Source organism: Capronia coronata, assembly GCF_000585585.1.
Source record: "Capronia coronata CBS 617.96 chromosome Unknown acBCG-supercont1.6, whole genome shotgun sequence".
NCBI classification, from domain to species: Eukaryota; Fungi; Ascomycota; class Eurotiomycetes; order Chaetothyriales; family Herpotrichiellaceae; genus Capronia; species Capronia coronata.
Window position 1 is genome coordinate 1,304,855 of NW_006912898.1, and position 22,930 is coordinate 1,327,784.

A 22,930-nucleotide genomic window follows, 5' to 3' on the forward strand; every position below is an offset into this window, starting at 1 on the left:
CCCTGTGGTTAGCAGGAGAGGAAGTGGCTTATCGATAAGCCCATCTAACAGTCTTGCCCTTTTCAGGAATAGTATATTCGCTATGCCCTATTGAAGTAAGTTTCTACAGAATTACTCTATAGATGACTAAGGATGAAAATTATTCACCAGGTATTTGCAGCAGCAGCTAACATCATGTACCTCTAGACACAACCACAACAATATACCTAAGTACATGTATACATACATTTATCGTATAGACTTACTTCATCACACATGTTGTACGATCTCAGCCCTCCATCTGCAATCTCAGCACAGTTTATTACATCAGGTCGGTCGCGGTGCACAATTCAGGCCTCACCGTTGTGTTCCGTCAGATTTAGTGCATTACTCCATTACAATGACATCCAGCCTTCCGCTCGCTGCCGAACCCGTTTTTATGCCTCTGCTAACACTCGGTTTTCTTGCCCTGTCCCATTCGTCGTTTCTTTCAGTTGTTATATCCTTTCCTGGCGTGTCTCATTTCGGTGGAATCGAATAATGTTTTTGGCAGGCCGCCAGTAATGTGTTTGTCAAACTGTATCTGAACCCCAAGAGCAGCAGCATCTCTAGAGGACTGTCAGATTCCCGTCACTGCGCCAACTCCACCGTGCCGAATACGAGCAAGCACCAAATCTCAACTTGAGATCCAATCCTCGCACGGCCACGCCACAGACACATGGCTTGATCGAACGGCATATCATCACCTTCAACATCTCTCCCATCGCCAGTAGGCACGTGTGAACTATTCTCACCTTACCGGCAACGCTTCATGAATCCGCCCGGACAACATGGAGTCGGACAGTTCTTCGGGGTCAGAAGACCACATTTCCGCTCCAGACCACGGTTATGACCTGGAGCCATCATCGCTCTCTGAGGGCCATGCAGACGTTCTTGACGGCCCGATCTTACCAGGCAGCCAGCGTCGAATGTCCGAACTGGCCGCGGACGGGCTTCATGATGACGATATCATCGGGGTCAGTATCAGTCGCGCTCAGACTCATATGCGAGCCCCTGAAACGCCGGTCGCGGAGAAGGCGAGAGCGCTGAACCTGCCTCCCGAGTCTTTCAATCAGATCTTGACTCTGAACGAAGAACAAACTGAAAGTGACGACCTAGATGAGTCCGACTCCGAATCAATACACAATGACCCGAAGCCTGCAGCGCCCGTCGTAAATGGTAAGACCTCGCTATCTACAGATGGTATGACCGAGGACGATGAACCATCCGGTGCAGTATTCGGATCTCACAGTCGAGTGAGAAATGATACCCAGATTGAAAGCCCAAGACTGTCCTCGAAGCGCGCCGGTCCACAGCGAAGCGAACGAGCGGGAGATTCAGATCCGGAATCTTCGCAACCGAGGAGGGTCGAATCCCCATTGCCGCACCACTCTGAGAACGGCGGCACAACTGTATCCCAAAATGAAGCACGTAATCCACCACCAAGACTATCACTGGCCAAGGCATTCTTGAACGCGGCTGAACAGAGAGGAAGAGGCCGTTCGTTCTCGTCTTCGACGACGATGTTTTCGAACCTACGCAAATACTTGCCTGACTTGCCCTCGCCCTCTTTGCCCTCTTTGCCCTCTTTCAACAGAAGCTCGATCTCCCTGATTCCCTTCGGCAATAAGAACACAGACAACTCCGACCATGAACATCGTGTTCAGTCACCACCACCACACTCACCAGTGCAAAGAAGCGCAACTTTCCGTTGGACTGTTCGAGAACCCGTGGAAAAGCAAGATGCGGTCGAGCCTCGGCCTGCGAGCTCTTCGTCACGGCCAACTTCTGATGACATCTACAGCCCTTCGAGACCGGTGCATCAGGCTGACGTCAAGGACGAACCTCTCCTGTCACCGATCAGTCCAGCATCGACCAGAAGTCGTGCACGCTCCAACTCGGAAAGCTCCCTTTACTTGATGAAAAGAGTGTCGGGCATGTCGACTTGGGACGACATCAATGCTTATGCAGATGTCCGTGAAATGTCCAACTCGCGGTTAAAAGCCATCACGGACAGTTTCCAGAACTCATCTCTAAGACTACCTAAACTGCCGAACATCCGTCCGATCCCAAAGCGGCGCAATTCGCCGGCCAGACCGGCTCTGGAAACCATCCCGGCGGACAATAATGAACACGTGCACGATGGCGAGGTGGTCTCCAAAATCGGGAGCGTGAAGAAGGATGTCTACACGGAGTCTGCAGATCAAAGGGCACATCCAGTGTTGGCTCGCGCCCTTTCGAAGACTACTGGCGACGTCGTCGTTCTCGGTGGGTATCGAGGCTCCATTCTGCGATCTGCCCAACCTCCGCACCGACAACTCTGGGTACCAATCAAGGTCGGGCTCAATCTTCGAAAGGTCGATCTGGAGGTTGGGCTGACGCGGGAGGACGAGGAGAGGATGGAGGAAACGGTCATCCCGTCTGGGATCCTCTCACACGTAGGGCCCATTGATATCTGCCGGAGACTGCTCCGTCACCTGCGAAAGTGTCCGAATGCGCGCGACAATAAGCTTCGAAGTCATGACTGGGGATACGACTGGCGATTGAGCCCGGATCTCTTGAGTGCGCGACTCATCAAATTCCTCGAGTCGCTGGAATGCAACCAGCCCGGCACGCCTCCCGAACAGCGAGGAGCGACCGTCGTGGCTCACAGTCTCGGAGGGCTCATCACCAGACACGCCGTCAACCAGAGACCGGAGCTGTTTGCCGGGGTGGTGTACGCAGGAGTGCCGCAAAACTGTGTGAACATTCTCGGGCCGATGCGGAACGGAGACGACGTGCTCTTGAGTTCCAAAGTGCTGACTGCGCAGGTCAATTTCTCCTTCCGGACGAGCTACGCCTTACTGCCGGACGACGGGCGTTGCTTTCTACAAAAACAGACCAACAAACGCTACGACCTCGACTTCTTCGACCCGCACGTCTGGGACGAATATCGGCTATCTCCCTGTGTCAATCTCCCGTTACACCACCATCACCACCGAAACAATGAACGCCGGAAGAGTCTGATGGACGCCATCTCCGACTCGATCTCGATCTCGTCGTCCACCAAGAAAGCCTCGGGCCAACAACTCCTGGAGGCCGCGAACCCGCACCTGGCCGACAAGGCCATGGACGCGGCTCGTGCGACGGAGGATCCTGGACAAGGCATGGTCGGGCCTAGTACCATGAAGCAGTCTCAATACCCGCCGCACCGGCCTTCGGTCGCCACGGCGTGCACGATCCCCAAGGATGTCGCCATGGAATATCTCGGCCGCACGCTGCGCGAGGTCCGGGCGTTCAAGGACCAACTGAAGTTCAACCCGGTCCACCAGGAGAACAATGTATACCCGCCCCATGGATTCATCTTTGGCAAAACAGTGCCCACCGTCTACGGGGCCAGAGTGGCGAACAAGGAAGCCATCAAATACGACGACGCTTACGACGATCTCGCCTTTGCTGCCGGCGATGGGGTGGTGCTCGCCAGTGCGGCCCAGCTGCCGGACGGATACCGCTGCGTCAAGGGCGGCCGGGTCGAGAGTGATCGAGGCCATGTGGGAATCCTGGGAGATCTCGAAGGAGTCGGACGTTGTCTGGAGGCGGTGGTGGACGCCCGTGCGAAAGGAGTCGGGCTGGGAAAGGATGCGCTCCACCAAAGAGGCGGACGCGGCGAGTGAGCATTGTTGTTCTCTTGAATGTAACTTATCGATCAAGGTCAGCTGTACATGTATATATAGACGACGACCTTAGTCCTGACTGAATGCTCATGATACCCCTGATGGTTCGAAAGGACATGCCATGAGTGTTGCGACTGAGTGTTGGTTCATTCGCTCTACTGCATACTCTCTAGTCAATTCTAAACATCAATGAGGTCGGGTCTGAACGAGACGCCCAACTGGAATACTACGTACGTAGTACTACCTAAGTTGCAGGATGTGTCTTCATAACGGTGTATAAGGTACCTACCTGTATGGTTGTAAGCTGAGGAACCTTACAGTATCCTTATCCTTATGAATCCACTAGCACCTAATACATGGTAACAAGCATCTTAGCGCGCATTTAGCGTATAACGTTAAACCATATTTGATGTACATACCTCGTACCACCTGTCCGTAGTACCTACCTTACCCAGTTAGTACTAGTATCGTACCAGTTCGTACCTGAATCCCCGGCGTTCGGCCAGCCCCGGCCAGCTTAAGTAAGCCATCCCACGTCAGACAGCGAGAAACACCGGAATTTGACGTCGACAAGCTACAAAACTGGATGTTGTGGATGCTTATCGCTCAGATCTCGTCAGCCTTGTCCCATAAGTTTGTTACATCTTCGATCATCCCAATACGTAAGGCAGATACCTTAATAAAGTGCTAGTAATATCCTGGACTATAGAAAATTTTTCAACGCAGAATTAATCAAAGACGGTACGAGCTGGGACCACCATATACATACTACATTACATACTAGATCTTCTATAATCCCAGTTCTTTAGTTTAAACCTTGATCTGCTGATTTGACGACGAACTCACTCCCACACACACACACACACATACATACACCGACACACACTCTCTCTCTATCTCTGTCTTGCTAGCTATTGTGCAAGCCAGATAAAGGCCAACAGAACAACCCGGCGCACCAAGGTTTCACGAAATCAGGTCAAGTCAGCCAGAAGGATATCCGGGTTCAGAAGAACCAGAACAAGGAAAGGGAGGCCAGCTCAGCGGTTCAGTTCACAAGAGGACGAAGAAAGGCATTTTTCTATTCGACAAGAAAATAAGTCCTTCCGCCATGTGTCAAGGACAGATTCACGAGTTTCTCAAGGCTCTGCCGAAATGCGAGCATCATATGCATCTTGAAGGTGAGTTCTCGCTTTGATCTGCTTCATTTGGTTTTCTTTTCTTTTCTTTTCTTTTCTTTCGGTTATCATGCGTGGTCGAAGAAACGACTATTCGATTCGATTCGGGTCTGGGAACTGCGTCATGCTGGAAAGTGGAAGTGAAGAGAAGTTGTGGTCGGGGTAGGGATGGCTTTGTCGTTGATTGCTGCTCTGGTTTTTGGTCAGAGAGGGAACTAGGAGACAGACAGAGACCGAGAAGAATGAGAAGAGAATGTTTCTGTTTCTGTTTCTGTCTTCATGCTTGCCGGTGATGTCCTAGCATGGCTTCAGTCTCTCTGCATATCTCAGCTCCTGATTTCTGAGCCGGTCATGCTCGTGGTTACTGTACGGACCGGACCATGTGGAATCTGGATCAAGTGGGCTGAGGTGGGCCACTGGGCTTTCTTTGTCTTGTATTGTATCTGTTGGATTGCCGCTATACCGCTTCCCAGGCATGATGAGGTGATCGGGTTCCGGTTGGCCGGAGAGTCGGCATCCCTCCGACTTGGAGGGTTGATTGCATGCAAGACCAGAGGGAGAGGGAGAGGGAGAGGAAGAGGGGACTGCCAAAGAGTCTGACAGCTAAGAGAAGACGACAACGAGTCTGCGAAAGGGAGTCAAGGTCGCCACTCTTGAAGCCTGCTGCTCAGGTCTCACGTCCCTTTGCAAGTCTCAGCCTTGTCATGATGACCTCCCTGGAGCCGCACAGTGACTTCCGTCTTTACAGACTGCCTTTGCACCCAATATCTTCCTTCGGCTTTGGCCCTGCTCTTCGTTCATTGCACAATCACACATGTTGACTTTCGCAATTCCACACGTCGGCTCACGCATTTGCGATGCTGCGATGCTCTCAACTCATGCTGACCATTTTTCTTTGACACGCACAGGCTCTCTCGAACCAGCTCTTCTCTTCGAGCTCGCGGCGCGCAACAACATCTCGTTACCCTCCCCATCCGTCGACCCGGCCTTCGAAACCACAACCACGCTCCTGGCGCGCTACCGACGCTTCACCAGCCTCGACGACTTCCTGCACTACTACTTCATCGGCATGTCTGTGCTGATCACGGCGTCGGACTTCGAGAGTTTGGGGTATGAATACTTCAAGCGTGCGCACGGCGACGGACTCGTGCACGCCGAAGTCTTCTTCGACCCTCAAGCCCACACGGCGCGTGGCGTGAGCTACCGCACCGTAATCGACGGGTTCACGACGGCGCAGCGACGCGCAAAGGCCGATTTCGGAATCACCTCGGAGCTGATCGTGTGCATGCTGCGCCACCTGCCGCCCGCCGACTGCGACGCCATGTACCGCACGGCGATCCCGGACTTTGAGGCCGGCGTGATCAAAGGCCTGGGCCTGGATTCCACCGAGAAGGGCAACCCGCCGATCTTGTTCAAGGACACGTACGCCGACGCCGAGCGCCGCGGTTTCCAGCGCACTGCTCATGCCGGCGAAGAGGCCGGCGTCGACTACATGGTGTCGGCGCTGCACGATCTGCACGTCACCCGTGTGGACCATGGCATCAAGTTGCCGGAGGACCCGAAGGTCATGAAGGAGTTTGCCGATAGGAAGGTTATGGTCACCTTGTGTCCGTTGTCGAATGTCGAGTTGCGCTGCGTCAAGAAGGTCGCTGAGTTGCCTGTCCGCACGTATCTGGACCAGGGCGTCCGCTTTAGCATCAATAGTGACGACCCGGCGTATTTCGGCGGCTATATTCTCGACAACTACTGTGCTGTCCAGGACGCTTTTGGCTTGTCTAAGTCGGAATGGGCCCGTGTGGTCACGCAGAGTATTGAGGGAAGCTGGTGCGGTGATGCAAGGAAAGAGGAGATGAAGAAGATGTTGGATCAAGTCATGAACAAGTTTGACTCTTGATCGCCACTGGCCTCAAGTGGTGCTGCGCTGTGCTGGAGTGACGGTGTAGACATCATTGTTGGAGGAAGAGATTTGACATCAATACCAATACCGCAACTTGACGATACTCATCGATATACTCAACGATATACTCAACGATATACCTACGGAGAGAGAGAGAGAGAAGCATATCCAGCTGCATCTTCTATTCCATGGCCCCACAATCTATCCAGTCCACCCGGCGAGAACGACTCCTTTTCTTCAGAGGAAGAATGCACGAACAAACGAACGAACAATCGGTTCCATCTCACTTTATGTCTACAAGAGAGATCGAGTCAGTCAGTCAGTCCGTCAAACAGTCAGCCTTGATGCTTGAGAGAACGTGTGTCTGTCCTCAAGTCTCTCTCTCTCTCTCTCTCTCTCTCTCTCTCTCTCTCTCTCTCTCTCACACACACACACGTCCGCTACCCTACACCAACAGCCCTCAGGCCCCGTGGGACAGGTCGCCGGAAAATGGTGGTGGTAAAAAGGCGAGCGGCACTTGCAACATGTAGCTAGCACGTCTGAAGGTGCGTGTAGTCATCGACCGTTAAGCATCTCTGACGGGGATACGATGCCTGAAAAAAGAGAGGGATTGATTGTCTCTGCTTTGAAAGTCAAACAAGTCCTCAAGGCGCAACCATACATAACAGTACATCATATCGAGGTTTCTTTCTCTTTCTCCTAGTATATCATTTTATGAATAGACAAGCCAAATTGTAGACTATATACTACATACCGTACCTTGGGTAGGTATACAGCATGTTACCGCCAGTTTCGTTCTACCTCTACGTATTTACAAAGTCATATTTTATAGGAGACATACCTTAGGTGAGTAGGTATTCACTACCCGATTCTCGATTCTCATTCTCAGGTGAACAACGACAACGGCAGCAACGACAACGACAACAACGTATCACAACACCCTGAGTCGTACTAACATCATAACCTAACCGAGAGCATAACATGTAAATGTACATGTACGTACTAGGTAACACGTACTGAATGATATCTACCTACCTAACCTAATCAAGATCAGACTGAGGATCCGGCTGCAGCGGACGAGGGTGAGGCTGTGAGTGGATGATATTATTTATATCCATGAATGCAGGTAGTCCATCGCCTCTACCACACTCCCTCTATAATGGTACATTATATGTCGATCGTGAACGAGGCCAGAAAAAGAAAGACATTCATGTTCTCAGAGAGGAAATCGGAAGGAGAGAAGACCCAGTACTAGTAGGTAACGGTAATAGACCGTCCGTCTGAGATCTCTCTGCTCTGAGCATGCCTTCTCTTTTCTTGATTTGGGACATTTCGTTAATTCTGCCAACTCGAACCTCAACGTTGGAAAAAGAGAGAAGAAAAAGGAGCAAGGAAAAAAAAAAAGGAAAAAGGATAAATTGGGTATCTGGTTCACTTTGCATCCAAAAGCATCATGCCCTAAATCAGGGAACGGTTCAGTCCAGCCCAAACACCTCACTTCCTTAGGAGTTGGTAGATACTTCAACTCCTCGATGCTGAAGAGTCAAGTCAAGCTGGAAGATCTTCTCCGTCATAGATGATCTCAATCACCCCTGAATAAACCCAAATACATCGTGCCCATGCAGAGCCGTGCTGTTACGCGACTGAAGTGCAAATAATGCAATGACATGATATCCAGAGATCATGACGGCTCTGACGAGTTCCTCGACGTATCTCGAACCGCGAGATGTCAATGTCGTCAGTCGGTCGTCACTCGAACAGCGGAAATTTATGGCATGTCGTAACCTCCTATATGTCGTAGATTCCGTCCAAGATTTTCGATGATATTTCGTAAGTCCAGCTCGCACAATTCTCACAACTTGAGCTCCACTATCGCACCCGTTTCGTGCCGCAACTGACAACGACAAACTCCACGTCTCGACCGGTTGCGCGCCATCGCTCAATACCGCCGGAAACAAGCCACGGCTGGAGGTTCTTGCACTGGCTCACGTCGAGGAGCTTGAGTTTCTGACATCCCTCGACGACGCTCTGCACACCGAGACCTGTCACTCGAACGCAGCCTCGTACCGCCAGTTCGGTCAGCGAAGTCAAGTGAAGGCCGATCGACCGCAAGCTTGGGTCGGACACCGCACTGCCGCAAAACGAAAGGTTGAGGTGAGTGAGGTTCGGACAACCAAGTGCCAGGACTTCTGTTGCTGTATCTGAAAGGGCACAACAGAAGGACTGCAGGGAGCGCCAATGATTAGTGTCACGTCGTCAAAAGAATGAGTTTGAGTTCAAAAAACTCACCAGGTCAAGTTGTCTCAAACCACTGCCAGCCCCGTTGACCAGCCACACGATACTTTGATCACTGAGATAGGTGCAATCGGCCAGACAAAGCTTCCTCAACCGTTCGAATTTGACGTTCCCCCAGAATTGGAACCCAGCGTCAGTGATGGTCGTACACCGTGTCAGATCCATCGACTCGATCCGCTTGTGTGCGTGTGTCGCAATATGAGCCATGGTCCGATCCGTCACGTGTTTACAGTAGCTTAGGGTGATGGACGACAGTTCGGGACAGCCGACAACGCTCCCTGGAGGCGGTTGTTGCACAGGGGCAACGACTTTGCTGTTGATGGCTGGACGCATGGTCAGCTTTGGTCGATTTGGTGGCGCCTGCGGATATGCTGGAACTACCCAGCCAACTATTCTCGCCAATAAGGTGTCGCTGACTTTACGGCAATTGCTGAGGTCGATCTCTTTCAACCGGCGTGCTTTGTTGGCCATTTCCAGTATCGCCGGAGCGGTGACGTCCCAGACACTCTTCATGCGCCATGATTCAACGTTAGAACCACATGTGTTCACCAGAGCCGTGAAACCAGCATCTGTGATGTGGAAACAATTGCTGATGTCGACAAAACGTGGCCGATCACCCACAAAAGGACAAATCCGGTTGATGAGAACATCGTCGGTAACTTTTTGGTTGTAACGGGACAGATCGAGGCGACGGAACAGATTGGGCGCGGCGGTCAGGACATTTTGCCAATGCAAGGACACCGCTTGCAGGCGCATTAATTCGTGAAGTTCGAGGTGTTCAAAAATCCATGGTAACACAGTGTCAGGAATAGTGCCTCGATTGAAACCAAGACCGGGTCTCGCCCGAGACTTCAATCGATCGCCCAACGAGAAAGGGTCGGAAAAGGGGAAAGAGGAGCCCTTGTGCTCAAACGTCGGCGATGGAGCCGCAGACACTGGACTTCGAGGCGATGGGCTGTTTGTTGCGGTGGGAGAAGACCGGGGAGAGCGGCGCTTGTGCTCTTTTGCTTGCTCGCCTGGTGAAGGCGGAGCAAGTGAACCTCTTCGCGAGCGTGACTTGACCTTTTCCAGACCTTCGTCCAGGAATGGGTCGGGGTCCAGAGGCTCGACAGGACTCTGCTCGTCCGTCTGAACAGGCTGAAGGGGGGTGCTGATCTCTGCATCAGTAAAGGTAACACGGGGAGCATATCCGCCTTTCTTGAGGAGCTTGTCTTTGGAGTCGCCGATCGCTAGTTGGTGGATGTTAGGCTCGGCTTCGGCATCATTCATGATAACGTCGTTCTCTGAGGCCGTCCGTAATCGTTCTTTCGCCGTCTTTTCGATTTGCCGCACTATCTCGGGAGGACATCGACTCCAGAATTCTGCCAGCACGTTCTCGGAGATCATGAGACATTCGACCTGTGTGACGGAACGAACAGTCGCAGTCCGGCGATCAGCCAGAGATAAACTCACAACTTCCCCAAAGTATTGTCCAGGTCTGAGGCGCGCCTTAACCCGTGGTGTCGTTTGTATTCCATTTGGCCCTTTGGACGTGTGGACCTTTGGGGTTGTTACAGGTCTCTCATCCAGGACTTCCACCTCACCTCGGACGATGAAATATATCTCCCGGCCCCGCGTGTCTTGCTTCACGATGTCCGTAAACGGCGGAAAGCTTCTCGGTTGCGCATTAAGGCCCAGGAAGTGGAGGATCTCGGCCGGCAGAGAGGCAAACAACGGGAACTCTTTCAGGGTTGCCCTAATGTTGACGAGTCCATGCCCCAATGCACTGGCCGTGGAGACTTCGTTCGTTCCTGGGCTTGGAGACTTTCGCCTCTTGCTTGAGCTGGAGGCACTGTGATCACCATCGGCCATGGAAACATCCTCTTCAAAGGACGCTCGCCTCTTGGAGCCTCTCCTTCCGTTAGGCGGCAGATCCTCCGTGCCGAGTACCACCTGTCGCTTCTTCTTCTCCAATTGTGTCAATCTTTCCAACGCCTCGTCCCGGATCGCTTGTTCCACGTCGGGGTATTTCGGTAGTATCTTTTGCAGATCCTCCTTCTTCAGAACCAGCACGAGACACCTCGTCCGCGCGACGACGGTGGCTGTGCGAGGCCGTTCCATCAGGATCCCGATTTCCCCAAAGAATGCGCCGGGCTTCAACTCCGCATAGGTACTCTCTCCATCACGCGACGTGACCGCGACAGCACCTCTTACCAGCCAATACATTGCTTTTGCATCCTCGCCTTCGGTGATGATGTAGTCGTTGGAGTTATGAAGTTGGGGTTTGAGGAGGAGACCAATGTCGACGAGGAAGTTGTCGGAAGTCGATTGAAACAGAGGGAAAGAGCGAATGCGGTTGATCAAATCCAATGGCATGCCCTGAATCTGAGACGTCGCTAAAGGAGATTGCCTGACAGGTCGTGATGGATTGACCTGGGAGTCAAAACTGCGGACCAACGACACTTCGGCGGAGGGAGGGGTCGCAGTCCGTCCATGATAGGGAGAAAGGGCTCGTCCATGGTGTCGGCGCATTTTCCACAAAAACAATTGCGAGTGAGCGCGTGTTCACTCAAGATGAACTGCAGCTCGTGTTGAACAACCCCTCAGCCCATTGTCGCAGGCATGGAAATACGTCCTTCGTTTAGAGGAAGGAACCGCCGTCGATAGAGCAAGAATGAAGAGGTAGCAGCCAACACCAGGGACAATATAGCTCTAAAGATCTATGTGTCTGGATTAGTAACGCAAGATGTTTGAGGGCACAAGCTGTCGGGATGTTGTAGTTTGGATCGCAGCTTGGAAGAGGCCGGGCGGGATGGAGATGGCTTCGTGGACAAGGCGGGGGCAGTCGGTGGAGAGGTCGCAGGGTTCGCTACGTAGGTTTTGTGTCAGGTCGCGGCCGACAGGACTTAATAGGGCGGTGGAAATGTCAAAAACATAAGTGAATGTTTGACAGAATTGATATCATGCATCCCCTGTACGGCGCGGAAATGGAGGTATAACACTGGAAGCGAGAGAGGACGGCACACCGCCGACCACTGCACACGCGGAGAGATGATGCAGTGGCACGGGTAGACGAACAAGGAGCTGCGGAAGCCAAACCGTTTGGAAGCTTGAAGGGTGGAGCGATCGATCATGGGCTTGGGCCTATAAGTACCAGGTACCTTAGGGACTAAATTAGGCAGGCTTAGGGTTGACTTGACCAAGTCACTTCGCCTACGCAACTGACAGGTTGCAATTCGGATGTAATAAAAGGCTTGCCCGTAGTGGATAATGTACACTGGCATAGTACTACTACATTAGGTACCTCCTTAGGCGGAGAGAAATGCCACGGGCTTGAATTTACTGGGGAGCTTCGGGAGGACTAGTAGGTAGTACCTAGTTATTAAGGTACCTTATGTTAGGTACCCATGTACCTCCCCGGGAGATACAAAAGCCAATGCAGTCCAGTGTCGCTGCAGTGTTGCACCCCTACGATGGTTGTCCTTCAATGACTGATGCTTCCGCGAAATGCGATCTATATGTTCAATCCCACACCCGTAGCTGAGAGGCCTGAAGGGCTAAGGAGATCTCATTTACCCCAATGATGGTGCCAGTTGCTGTGACATATGTCAGGAAAACGAGGTGTATGGCACACGTCATGGTCAGAGGCTTTGATGGCGGTAAGCTCCGTTGTTGAACAGAGCCTTGCTATCCAGGAACACGCTACCTGGGTGAGCATAGTGCGAAGAGCCAAACTCGGAGCTTTGATGGTCCCCCTGTGAGCCGAATAGTTGTGCGAGATCTCAGGATAGCCCTGACTTCTGTCGAAAACAGTGCGTGATAAAGGGAAAACTGAGCAACTCTGCTATTGGAGCGTTCCCGCCCTGGAGCCTGGTCCTGACTGCTGGCTTTTTTCCAGCAAGGCTTTGGGATGATTGGGCCACAAAAAGCTCGACTTCAGTAACCACCAGCTTTTCCCATGGCTTAATAAGGGTCTTCGTTCATCACGGGGATTGTCCAGGTTGTTTGAGATGCATCCGAGCCCTCAGTCCAGACCATGGCTGCTGTTGTCAGCTAAGTTGAAGAGCCAATGTACCTGTGCCGGGCTCTGCGGCTTCCATCCAAATGTGACATAGCGACGATGCGTCACTGAAGTGATGTGATGGCCATCGCAGGACTTCGCGCAGGTCAACCTTCTCAGGGTTGAACGACGGATACACACCCTTCTTCGGTCCATCGCTGAGAACAATTGCAACAGCGCTGTCGTGCTGAAAAGCTGGCACACGTGCATCCGCCTGCAGTCGTCAAGGAGGTGGTCTCTGCAGCAGACAGTACTGACATTCAAATCAGTCAGCGATCGCTCCGAAATTCGTGCCTTCTCCTCAGTCATACATGTTGGCTGGCGAATCGACTTCCTCCCGACTCATTCGACATTGTCAACGTTGGCCGTGGGGAATATCTTCCTTTTGATCCAAGTAACATAGGCGGGAGGATTTCCCCTCACAGTTGCCATCAAATCCTGGATCAGTCCGTATGCAAGGGAGAACTTGAATGCCGTCCTCGCAGTTCTTGCGGATGCAAAGTGATCCAGCCCTCTTTTCCAGCTATAGAATCCTGCGAGGGTCATGCCGGCAATGACTGTACTGCCGGCGTCCCGTTGTCCCGTCGCAACATCCTCGCCTTTTCGTGCCAGAAGCCTTGTTCTTGACAGATCGACCATCTCCTCGGTGATCATGAACAATGTAGCCCAGCCCATACATATAGCCCCAAACCTACCGCCTTCTTTAACTCCCGCAAGCATGGCATGGTAGTTCTTGGACTTTTGATAGAGAAACCATCCGGTCTGTGTTGTTGGCAAACGATGGGCATTCTCTGCACGGTATCGGTATGCACCTTTCGTTGCCCCTTGTGAAGAGCCTAGAGTGAACCCACATGCGAAGGATGCGATCATCAGCGTTGGAGCTCGAAGAACGAGGGGGATCGAGAGTCTTTCGTTCGGCCACCCCGTGAAAGTAGTAGGCGTATTAGTGGCTGGTTCTTGAAAGGATGGTTCCGGGATGGTGGCAGAGACGGCCATATGCACTGATCGTTCTGGGTCTAAGGTGGTCGCATTAGGAGATCCATCTTTGAAGCCATCTTGTGAGGATTTGAACGGCCACATGTCGGGAATGGCCTGCTGTCCTGTTTTGAGGTCGAGGGGCTCGCATCCAACAGTTCTTCTTAGTTGCGGTGTAGAGCGAATCGTACTGCCATGAGTCTGATTGACCACAGACACGCACGCCTAGGCCCTGTATACTCCCACTCAGAAGGTCTCGAATTTGCGGCTTCCTCAGGTAGCCTAAGGTAGGTAGGTAAGTACCTTAAGGCAGGTAGGCATTCAAAGAATCAGAACCACGTTGAAGAGGAATCTACGGTGGGTCACTGACAGTCCGCATGCGTTAGCAGGGAGCTTTTACATATTTTGTGAAAGACCCTGGATTTTCTGCCCGTCGCGCGTCATGCGCGTTCTCACTCCCAACTCTAACTCCAACTCTGCGATACTAGTTGGAAAAAGTGGTACACTCCCAGAGCCATCCGACAAGCAGCACTTGTTTGTTCCGCGATTGACAGTTCAGTGCAAGGCCGTACTCCCTCTTACAGCCAGCCACTATCTGAGTCACAATCTCGCTCGCGAAGTCAAGGCCACCACAATGGTCTCCACGGAAGATTTGGCTGCGCTGCCAACTCCGGATATGATCACCTTGCTCTTCAAATGCCATAAATCAACCACAGTACTATCGGTTCTACCAACAACCCCATTCAGCGAAGTCAAACCCCTTCTAATTGCTGCGTTACGATCAAGAAACATCGAGACTGTCCCCAATACAACAACTCCACTCCCAGAAGACCCGGAAGGTATCGAATTCGGCGTCCTGGCTGACAAGAGGGACCCTTCAAAAGGCTGGATACCCTTGGATGTCAAAGAGCAAGAGGTCTCTGGGCCCAAGGGCACTAAGAAGAGGGTAGGGGGCAAAAACAGTGTTCTCAATGAGAGTCCCTTGGGTGCAGGCTTGACCGATGGCTCTTGGATCGCATATCGAATAAAGGCAACGCAGAAGAAGAAGCAGAAGGAAGGCCAGGACGAAGAAATGACCATGGAAGAAGGAACCCCAGATATTGAGATCAATGAAGATCCAGGATGGGACGTGATCCTCCCTTCTTTCGAAGACGAGGGCGAATGAGAGGTTTACAAGCGACAGGCGACTGGACAAAGAACAAACAAAATGGATGGTCACAGACTGATTCACCTCCGTGAAGCTGGGATTGCGACAAGGTGCCACATCAGACATGTACAAGGCTCTCTCGGTCTGTTCGAAAGCCTTGCGATGACGACCAACCAGCGTCATGTTTCGCACTGGCAAGCACCACTGCAATCAAATGGGGGTGTCGAACACAACCTGTCTTGAGAGCTTTGGCAAGACAAGCATCGAGGAATTTGGCCCGGATGGAATGCTCGGTGGCCGGGGTGTTCCTGATTTCAGCCACCACCGAGGCTATGCAGCGCTATTTACTACACAGTCCGTACCCCTAGTGACTGCGATAGAGCGCCGAAATGGACCACAAAGATGGGCCCAGTGTAGATTGTGGGGAAAGAACAGTGTCGAGCAACACTTCATGAAAACAGTCTGCGATTGTGAGATCTGTGCCATCGCTGGCATGCAGCGCCTCACACAAGTGTCCAGAGTTGAATGCAAAAGTAGGGCTGAACTCCTTCCAGACTCCCGATATGAGGAGCCTGGGACGCCTGAGGCGGTGGCTTGAGCAGCTAGAATCTGAGAACCCCTTCACCTCTTCATTGGTCATGCACTCTATTTGTAGAGCCAAAGTCAGAAACAAGAACATGTGGTGGACTCGGAGGCCCAAACAACCTGAACCGCCGTCTCATTAATTTACTGCTTGTAGGCTTGGTATCAGCCGCGCCCGCAGGTCGGGCTGACGCCCCTTAGCCCTTTGCCCACCCATCACTGAGACCGCTTTGTGCGTTGTGCCAGATGCCGTTTCTTCATTTCGCGACGTCGTTTATATCATCTGTCTAATCTGTCACCCAGCGAACGTGTGTTCAATGCGGCTGTTCAAGTCAAACAAGTCGCAGGCCTCCCTTGAAGATCGCAGTCCTGAGCAGCCCGAGCCCGCTTACCAGGCTCAGCACCCCAACCGTGCTCTCTACAGCGAGGCCCAGTTCGATCTCACTCCTGACCGATACAGTCAACAGCCAGTGGACGACAACAACAACAACGAATACCAGATCCAGGACTCCCCTTCTCAGTCCCAATTCCAGCCTCATCCTGCTCAACATCTATCCCGCAGTCAAAGTAGTCGCGTCTCTTCCTCTGGCGCAGTGTATGGCGCACATCGGCCCAGCGTGAACGTTGTACCTCCGCTTTCACCGCCCGCTGCGGTGCCCGAGGACCCAGGGCCTGTCCCAGGGCAGACCACGTTTGGACAATCGAGACACGTTCGGGGTGAACGTGAGAAAGATCACAAAAGATCCAAACGCAGCTTCATCACCGGCCTCATTAAAGACAAGACTAGAGACGAAGACAAGGAAAGAGAGAAAGAGAAAGAGAACGCTCAAGGCGAGCGTAGAATCGGCCGATCAAGCTCTGTACATCTCCTGAGAAAGGTGCACCCATCTGAACCTATATCACGGGAGTCATACTCTCAGCAAACCTCACCACTGTATCAGCCGAGACATTCTGTCTTCTACCCAGCAACAGACATCTCAGTCGCGACCACTCAGTCAGACCAGGCCGAACACGATCATTATCAAGGAGGTCAGGGTCACTTTGACTCCCCTCAAAGCCAAACGACTCATCAGTCTGTCGGCCACGCCGAAGACACTCCCCATTTGAATCCACGACAGGAACAATATCAAGCGTACCATCAATCCGACTCTGCCAGTACCTCGGAACAGTACCTGCCATACCAAGAACCTCCGTCTCGGCCAACTAACGCCGACTCTGATCCATATCAACATCTTCGACCCTCGTCGCAGGCTTCATTTGGACCACCTTCTCCAGTCGCGAATCTTCCACACACGACTCACCCTCACGAGTCCCGTCCGTCGACAGCTGCAACCAACCGATATTCGGTTCAATCTGCAAGTCAGGGCCAGTCTCATCAGCAGCAACAGGGGGTCATGGCAAGGGGCGATCCTGCGATCGGGCCCCTTCGTCAACAACTTTCACAACGAGACACCCGGTCCGAAGAACTGAGCCAATATCCAAGTCAACAAGACCCTAGGCTCAGAATGTCACAACAAGTTTCTGAGCAGGGCCGAAATACGCCTCCGCCAAGGAGCAGAGAAGATCCCAGTCAGCTGGAATATCATCAGCTGCTCCAACGTCACGAAGAGTTACAGGCCAAATATTCGAAAGTGAAACGGTATTATTTCGAGCGCGAAGCACAAGTAACTCAGTTGCAGAACACGGTGGCCAACCAGCGGTTGTCCATGTCAAAGACCTCCTTAGATGATGCCCAATACACGGCGAGATTCGAGCGGCTGAGCCAGGCGATCAATAATCTGTCCTTCAATATCCGGAAAAATTGGCGGGCAGTGCCACCATGGCTCCGGCATGTCTGCAATCAAGACGCACACACCATTGGGACCAAGGAAATGACCGCGGTGGGTAGAGCATGCATCACTCGTTGGCTGTACGAGAGCATCTTTGAACGCACCTTTCACCCAGGCATAGACCCGGGATTGTCAGCACATCTGAAGAACGTGGAACGAAATCTGCGCCGTTCAGGCCAGAACACCTTTCTGACGGACGAGCAGCGAGATGATCTGATCACCAAATTAACAACCTGGCGTTTGACCACGATTGAAGGGTTACAAGACGTCCTCAACTCACCGCAGGCCGAACAATACAAAGAAAATCTGACCAAGATGTTCACCCATCAACTCACCGAATCCCTCAAAGCCAATCTTAGCGATCCGCCACCACTTGGTCTCACCGAGGGGGTCAATATGATTGTGGGACAAGCTATCGACATTGCGGCGAATATCCCTCTTGAATCCCGGGACATTTGTCTGGAATATTTCATGCCTGGAACTCCAGTCAATGATGCCTATATGAAGATAGAGGCACAATTGACTCCAGTGACCAACCCGGGATTGGACGAACGGTTGGCCGCCATGCAAGCCGCACAAGCCGCAGGTCCGGCGTTGCAAGAGGGTCCAGACGGCAATGGTATGAGCACCGCCAACACAGAAGATGGACCACGAGACGTAGAAGCCGAGATTCGTGAAGCTGCCGGCAAGACAGCCTCCCAAAAGGCCGCGCAAGGCAGTAATCTGGGACCGAGTGGCCACCCGCCCCGAACTGACAGTATAGCGAGCCAAAGCAGTCAAGTGACCATCAAAACCCCCGAGGAAAAGCAGTCTAAGAAACCGAGCTTTCTGGGGGGATTTGGTAAAAAGACACCGTCGACGCGCAATGACACCCGTGGCGGAACTGGTGAGGCGGCCGGGGCAGCTGCAGCAGGACATAATGGCGATGAGCAGCGTGGCAATGCCAGGGAGGGTATTGTAGCCGATTCTACGCAGCTCGTGGTACCTGGTGCCAACGAAGGGCGGATTCGCTTTGCCGCGTTCCTTGCCGTCGAGGTTCGAGGCAAAGGGCCTGGGTCGAATGCAGGCAACAGTGGAACATCCCAGAAGGAAACGGGGTCTGCGGCAGGAGGACTCAGCCAGCCTTTCACCAACGTGCTTTTCAAGGCGCCGGTGTACGAGTATTGAGAGAGAGTGATTTGGGAGCCGAAGCGGACAAGGCGTTTGCCCGACTGGCACTGCAATGGCATGGCAAGGACTTTGATACGATTCAACGGAGGAGTTCTGGCAATGGATCGAGGGAGCGTGAACCCGAGCAGATGTCCTGATGATCTAATGACTGAGGATGACCTAAATACCTCCCTGTTTCTCATATATTGATCTGATGACTTGATGAGCAAGAAATGCCGATGTTTCAAGTGGAGGGCAAAAGAAGCCTCTTGACGATTTTGCTTTGTGTGACAAGGGACTGGATACAATAGCCATTGTCTCATCCACTCTACATCCATGATCGACCTAGGTGCTGAATAGGTACCAGACTTAGGGCCTACCTGTTCCGTGTCCCGCCGGAGTGTCGTGACAAGGCTGGGGAGCAAGGAGAGGACGAGATGGTGCCATTCAGATGGGAGTAATCAGTATTAGCCTAAAGAGGACCCTTGATACCCTGTAGGCAATCTCGATTAGGGGCTCAGGGGGCACAAGTGGCTGCCCGGTCTCCCTCCCAGCCGCGCCCCAGTCCATCCCCGGGCCTAAGCCTGATGAGCCTAAGGGCCTCCCTAGCCTCATGGTCCCCGGGGGGTGGTTTGGCTCATTAGGCCGCATTTTTAGGCACACATTATTGCCTATCCTCTAGTCGCCAGCCCAGAACGCCGGTTGGATGATTTACCAGCGTCTGATGGAAGACGATTTTACTGCCCGCAAGCGAGCGAATCTTCTTCCAGCGCATTTTCTTTCCCACACACAACCCCAGGTCTATATCGATCGATACCTTACTCTATCACTCCAGTCTGTCCATCTGTCTGTTCCAGGCCCATCGAAACGCGGGGCTGACAAAAAGAGCAGACCCTGCTTTTCCTCTCTCTCCCATTTGCCGATTCATTCAAGTTGTGTTCTGGAGTTTGCACTCTATTTCATCAACTTGCCTCCGCTGCTCAATAATGGCAACTACTCTTTTGAAGGTTGACACCATGATGTTCTTCTGACCGCCATCTCGTCGACTGCTCCGTTTCTCGTCCTACCTGCTCCCTTCCTGTCTCGCCTCGAATCCATGCGGGATAAGACGGAGGAACCATGTCAAGAGTGTCGAGGTACGTCTGTTTGCTTGTGTGTGCAGCTAATCATGGCGCTGTATTGACCGAGTGGCAACCTTCTAGAGCGTCATCTAAAATGTAAGTCCATGACACCACGAACAGACGAGCGGTATTTTATCCATCTTTGTCCCATCCTATCTGGTCCGGCCGATGCAATGTCTGTCACTGCTGCATGACAACCGACAGGACAAGCGTGGCACAAGAGCCAGCACAACACCTCCCGGCCCTGCCCTGCCCTGCGCTGTCCCCACCAGCCATAGATGTTGGCCGAGCTGACAACTTCAGGCGATGATAACTATCCGCGGTGCAGACAATGTGAACGTCTGGGGGGCAAATGCCGGAGGGCGAAGGGCAAACTCAAGTTTCGTCACGGCTCCAGTGCTCGATACGATGCGACCTTTTCTAAAGATCAAACATGGCTCGAGCAGACCAAAAACGGTACGTTTGTGTAACCTTGCCACCGGGAGGAATAGAGGAGAGGCACGGTCTGTTGGATGTGGAACGGAAAGGGACATTGTCGGCCATGTCTACAGCCGTCGGTGATAATGTCCTGTCTGGTCCACCATCACACTTCGACAGCCCCCTTGCATATCTTCATGTCGCACAAACTCCAGGACCAGCTCTCAACCGCTCACCACATCTGTCCCGCACTACTGCCCCTGATCGTTGTGTCCCCTTTTCACCACCTATCAAGCCTGGTGTTGACAATACTTGCGGATAGCCAAGTTTCAATTCGTCGATCAAGGTCCGGAGTTGGAGAACTACTATTCTCAAGATGATCTCGCGTTCAACAACACCAACCCTCCAGCTCCAGACCAGAAGCAGGAAGACCTGCCCGTACCGTCGAAGCGAACCGAGCCCCCCGGCAATGCAGAAGGGCCTGCGACAGCCCACAGCGCGCCCACTGAAGGCAGAGCCCCTTTCTTATCTCCTTCCAGCACCAATCTTGAGACCCTTCCGGTTCAATCGCCCTTCAAAAGAAGACGAACAGCAGACACCACTATCCAGCAATACCACGTGAGCGCGGAAACATGGCAACGAGGTGCCTATGACCCCATCCGTTCTCAATATCGAGTGTATCATCCTCCCAAGGTGCTCAACTCGGTGGGTCCGAACGGTTTTGCCTACATGTCTGAACAGCAGTATGTCCCCAAAGTGGTGGAGGCCGAGTACCGCCGTCTGGCGGATTCCGCTGCCGCCACGATCCCTCCGGAGTCCTTACTGTCGCCGGCCATCTGGAAGGAAGAGTTCTACTGGCCCAACAAATTCACCACCACACAGTGTGCTTGTCTGATGCGATACTATATCGACCATCTTGCCTCTTGGGTAGGTGTTGTCATCTCGACGAAGCTTTCCTTGACTGACAGCCGACAGTTTGACGTGGGGGATCCAGCCAGACATTTTACGCTTTCTGTCCCCCAACGAGCGCGAAGATGTCCACCCCTGTTGAATGCCATCTTCACAGCGGCCTCCCGCCATCTAGCCTCTCTGCCACAATACAAAACCCATGATGGGATCGTCAAATATCAAGACGTCCTCCTTCCCAAACTCACCGAAGAGTCGGCCCTCAAATACCACAACGCGTGCATCGCATACCTGATCAAATTGTCGGGTGATCCGGAGCATGTCCGCGATGAGAACCTCCTGGCCGCGGCGGTTATCTTGCGATATTATGAAGAGATTGACACGTCGTTTACGGGGGAAGATAGCGAGACGTTCCTCCACACCTTCCAAGTGTTTGTCAAGGCGCAAGCGAATCCATACGCATGTCTACTGAACGATGGCGAGCATCCGGAGTACTTACGACCGGGGTCGGCCACGGGTGTGATCAAAGACAATGCCATTACTTATCTCAAGAGTTTCCAGCATGCCGCGTTTCGGATCGCTTTGAGGCAAGAGACGACCACGGCCTTCCTCAAGCAACGGTCGGTCCGTCTGCCGCTGGACTCGTGGTCCATCCTCCAGGGGTTTGACGAGGCCGAAGACTTTGTGTGGTCGGATCGGCATTTATATCATTGTGCGAACGTGCTGCAGTTCTGCTTCGGGAGCGACAATGGTTCTGGCCGGTCGCAGATCGAACGATGGAACGAGCTGCGGCAGTATCAGCTCCACTGGGATCAAGTCAAGCCATTGTCGTTTTCACCCATCCACTACCAGGACCCCGACCGGTCGAAAGGGGAATGTTTCCCTCATATCTGGTATATGGCCGAAGTGCAGGTGGCCGGGATGATGTTTCTGGATCTCGCCCGGATCCTGTTGACCGTGTACAACCCCAACATTCCTCGAATCGGACCGGGTGTCATCACGGCACAAAAGCGCATCGTGGAGGAAGTGCACGATATTGTGATCCGGTTGTGTGGCACGGCCATGTCGAATCCGTCGTCCCAGCCGGCCATGGTGCAGGCATACATGGCCATCGCTGTCTGTGGGGAGTATTTCTCGGATCCTGCGGAACAGAAAGCGCTGCTGGGGATTCTGGACAGGTTGAAGAACGAACAAGGCTGGCCGACGGGGAAGACTGCAATGGAGTTGAAAAAGGAATGGGGATGGACATGACAGGAGTGAGCCCTTGACTTCATTTGACTCGGGAGAGCTTCAAGGGTGATATCTGATACGGGCTACCAGCGACCTGGATCTGGGGATCGGATTGTTTCCTTGATGTTGATTGATGACTTTGGGTACAAGCATGGTGGGCGGCATTATGTGGTGTTTAGGATGAGCATTGGACAGGCATGACAGGACGGGACTGTCCCTACCACTGTCCCTACCTAGTAGGTACTACTGTGATACCCATTGTCAACAGTATGATGACTGGACGGAGTGTTCCCCTCTCAGAGGTGATGGACTTTGCTGCCGGGTATGGATGGTAATAGGAATGACTTCTCATCCAGCACGGGCTAAAGGAATGATCTGGTCTGGTCTGGTCTGATCTGGTGAATGGGCATTTCATTGATCTCAGGCTGAACAATAAGTGTCTAACGAGGGACGGATATGGGATCCGGAAGAGAGACGGAAATACCCTACTACTATAG

The 22,930-nt window shown here is 52.7% G+C and overlaps 7 protein-coding genes across 7 annotated transcripts; 5 read left to right on the top strand and 2 right to left on the bottom strand.

Annotated features, from left to right (window-relative positions):
* Positions 1-809: 809 nt before the first annotated feature.
* Positions 810-3,671, top strand: A1O1_07135 (uncharacterized protein; the record flags this gene model as incomplete). Its single annotated transcript, XM_007728008.1, has 1 exon — positions 810-3,671. The coding sequence occupies one exon, from the start codon at positions 810-812 to the stop codon at positions 3,669-3,671; it is 2,862 nt and encodes a 953-aa protein (XP_007726198.1).
* Positions 3,672-5,660: 1,989 nt separating this feature from the next.
* On the top strand, positions 5,661-6,740 carry A1O1_07136 (adenosine deaminase; the record flags this gene model as incomplete). The annotated part of the gene is made up of 1 exon (XM_007728009.1): positions 5,661-6,740. One exon carries the CDS (start codon positions 5,661-5,663, stop codon positions 6,738-6,740), a length of 1,080 nt encoding a protein of 359 aa, XP_007726199.1.
* Positions 6,741-8,612: 1,872 nt separating this feature from the next.
* On the bottom strand, positions 8,613-11,549 carry A1O1_07137 (uncharacterized protein; the record flags this gene model as incomplete). The annotated part of the gene is made up of 2 exons (XM_007728010.1): positions 8,613-8,966; positions 9,033-11,549. 2 exons carry the CDS (start codon positions 11,547-11,549, stop codon positions 8,613-8,615), a joined length of 2,871 nt encoding a protein of 956 aa, XP_007726200.1.
* A 1,870-nt stretch (positions 11,550-13,419) lies between these two features.
* On the bottom strand, positions 13,420-14,073 carry A1O1_07138 (uncharacterized protein; the record flags this gene model as incomplete). Its single annotated transcript, XM_007728011.1, has 1 exon — positions 13,420-14,073. One exon carries the CDS (start codon positions 14,071-14,073, stop codon positions 13,420-13,422), a length of 654 nt encoding a protein of 217 aa, XP_007726201.1.
* Positions 14,074-14,686: 613 nt separating this feature from the next.
* A1O1_07139 (uncharacterized protein) lies at positions 14,687-15,217 on the top strand (the record flags this gene model as incomplete). Its single annotated transcript, XM_007728012.1, has 1 exon — positions 14,687-15,217. One exon carries the CDS (start codon positions 14,687-14,689, stop codon positions 15,215-15,217), a length of 531 nt encoding a protein of 176 aa, XP_007726202.1.
* An 881-nt stretch (positions 15,218-16,098) lies between these two features.
* On the top strand, positions 16,099-18,777 carry A1O1_07140 (uncharacterized protein; the record flags this gene model as incomplete). Its single annotated transcript, XM_007728013.1, has 1 exon — positions 16,099-18,777. One exon carries the CDS (start codon positions 16,099-16,101, stop codon positions 18,775-18,777), a length of 2,679 nt encoding a protein of 892 aa, XP_007726203.1.
* A 1,381-nt stretch (positions 18,778-20,158) lies between these two features.
* Positions 20,159-22,454, top strand: A1O1_07141 (uncharacterized protein; the record flags this gene model as incomplete). The annotated part of the gene is made up of 3 exons (XM_007728014.1): positions 20,159-20,336; positions 20,620-21,224; positions 21,273-22,454. 3 exons carry the CDS (start codon positions 20,159-20,161, stop codon positions 22,452-22,454), a joined length of 1,965 nt encoding a protein of 654 aa, XP_007726204.1.
* Positions 22,455-22,930: the final 476 nt, after the last annotated feature.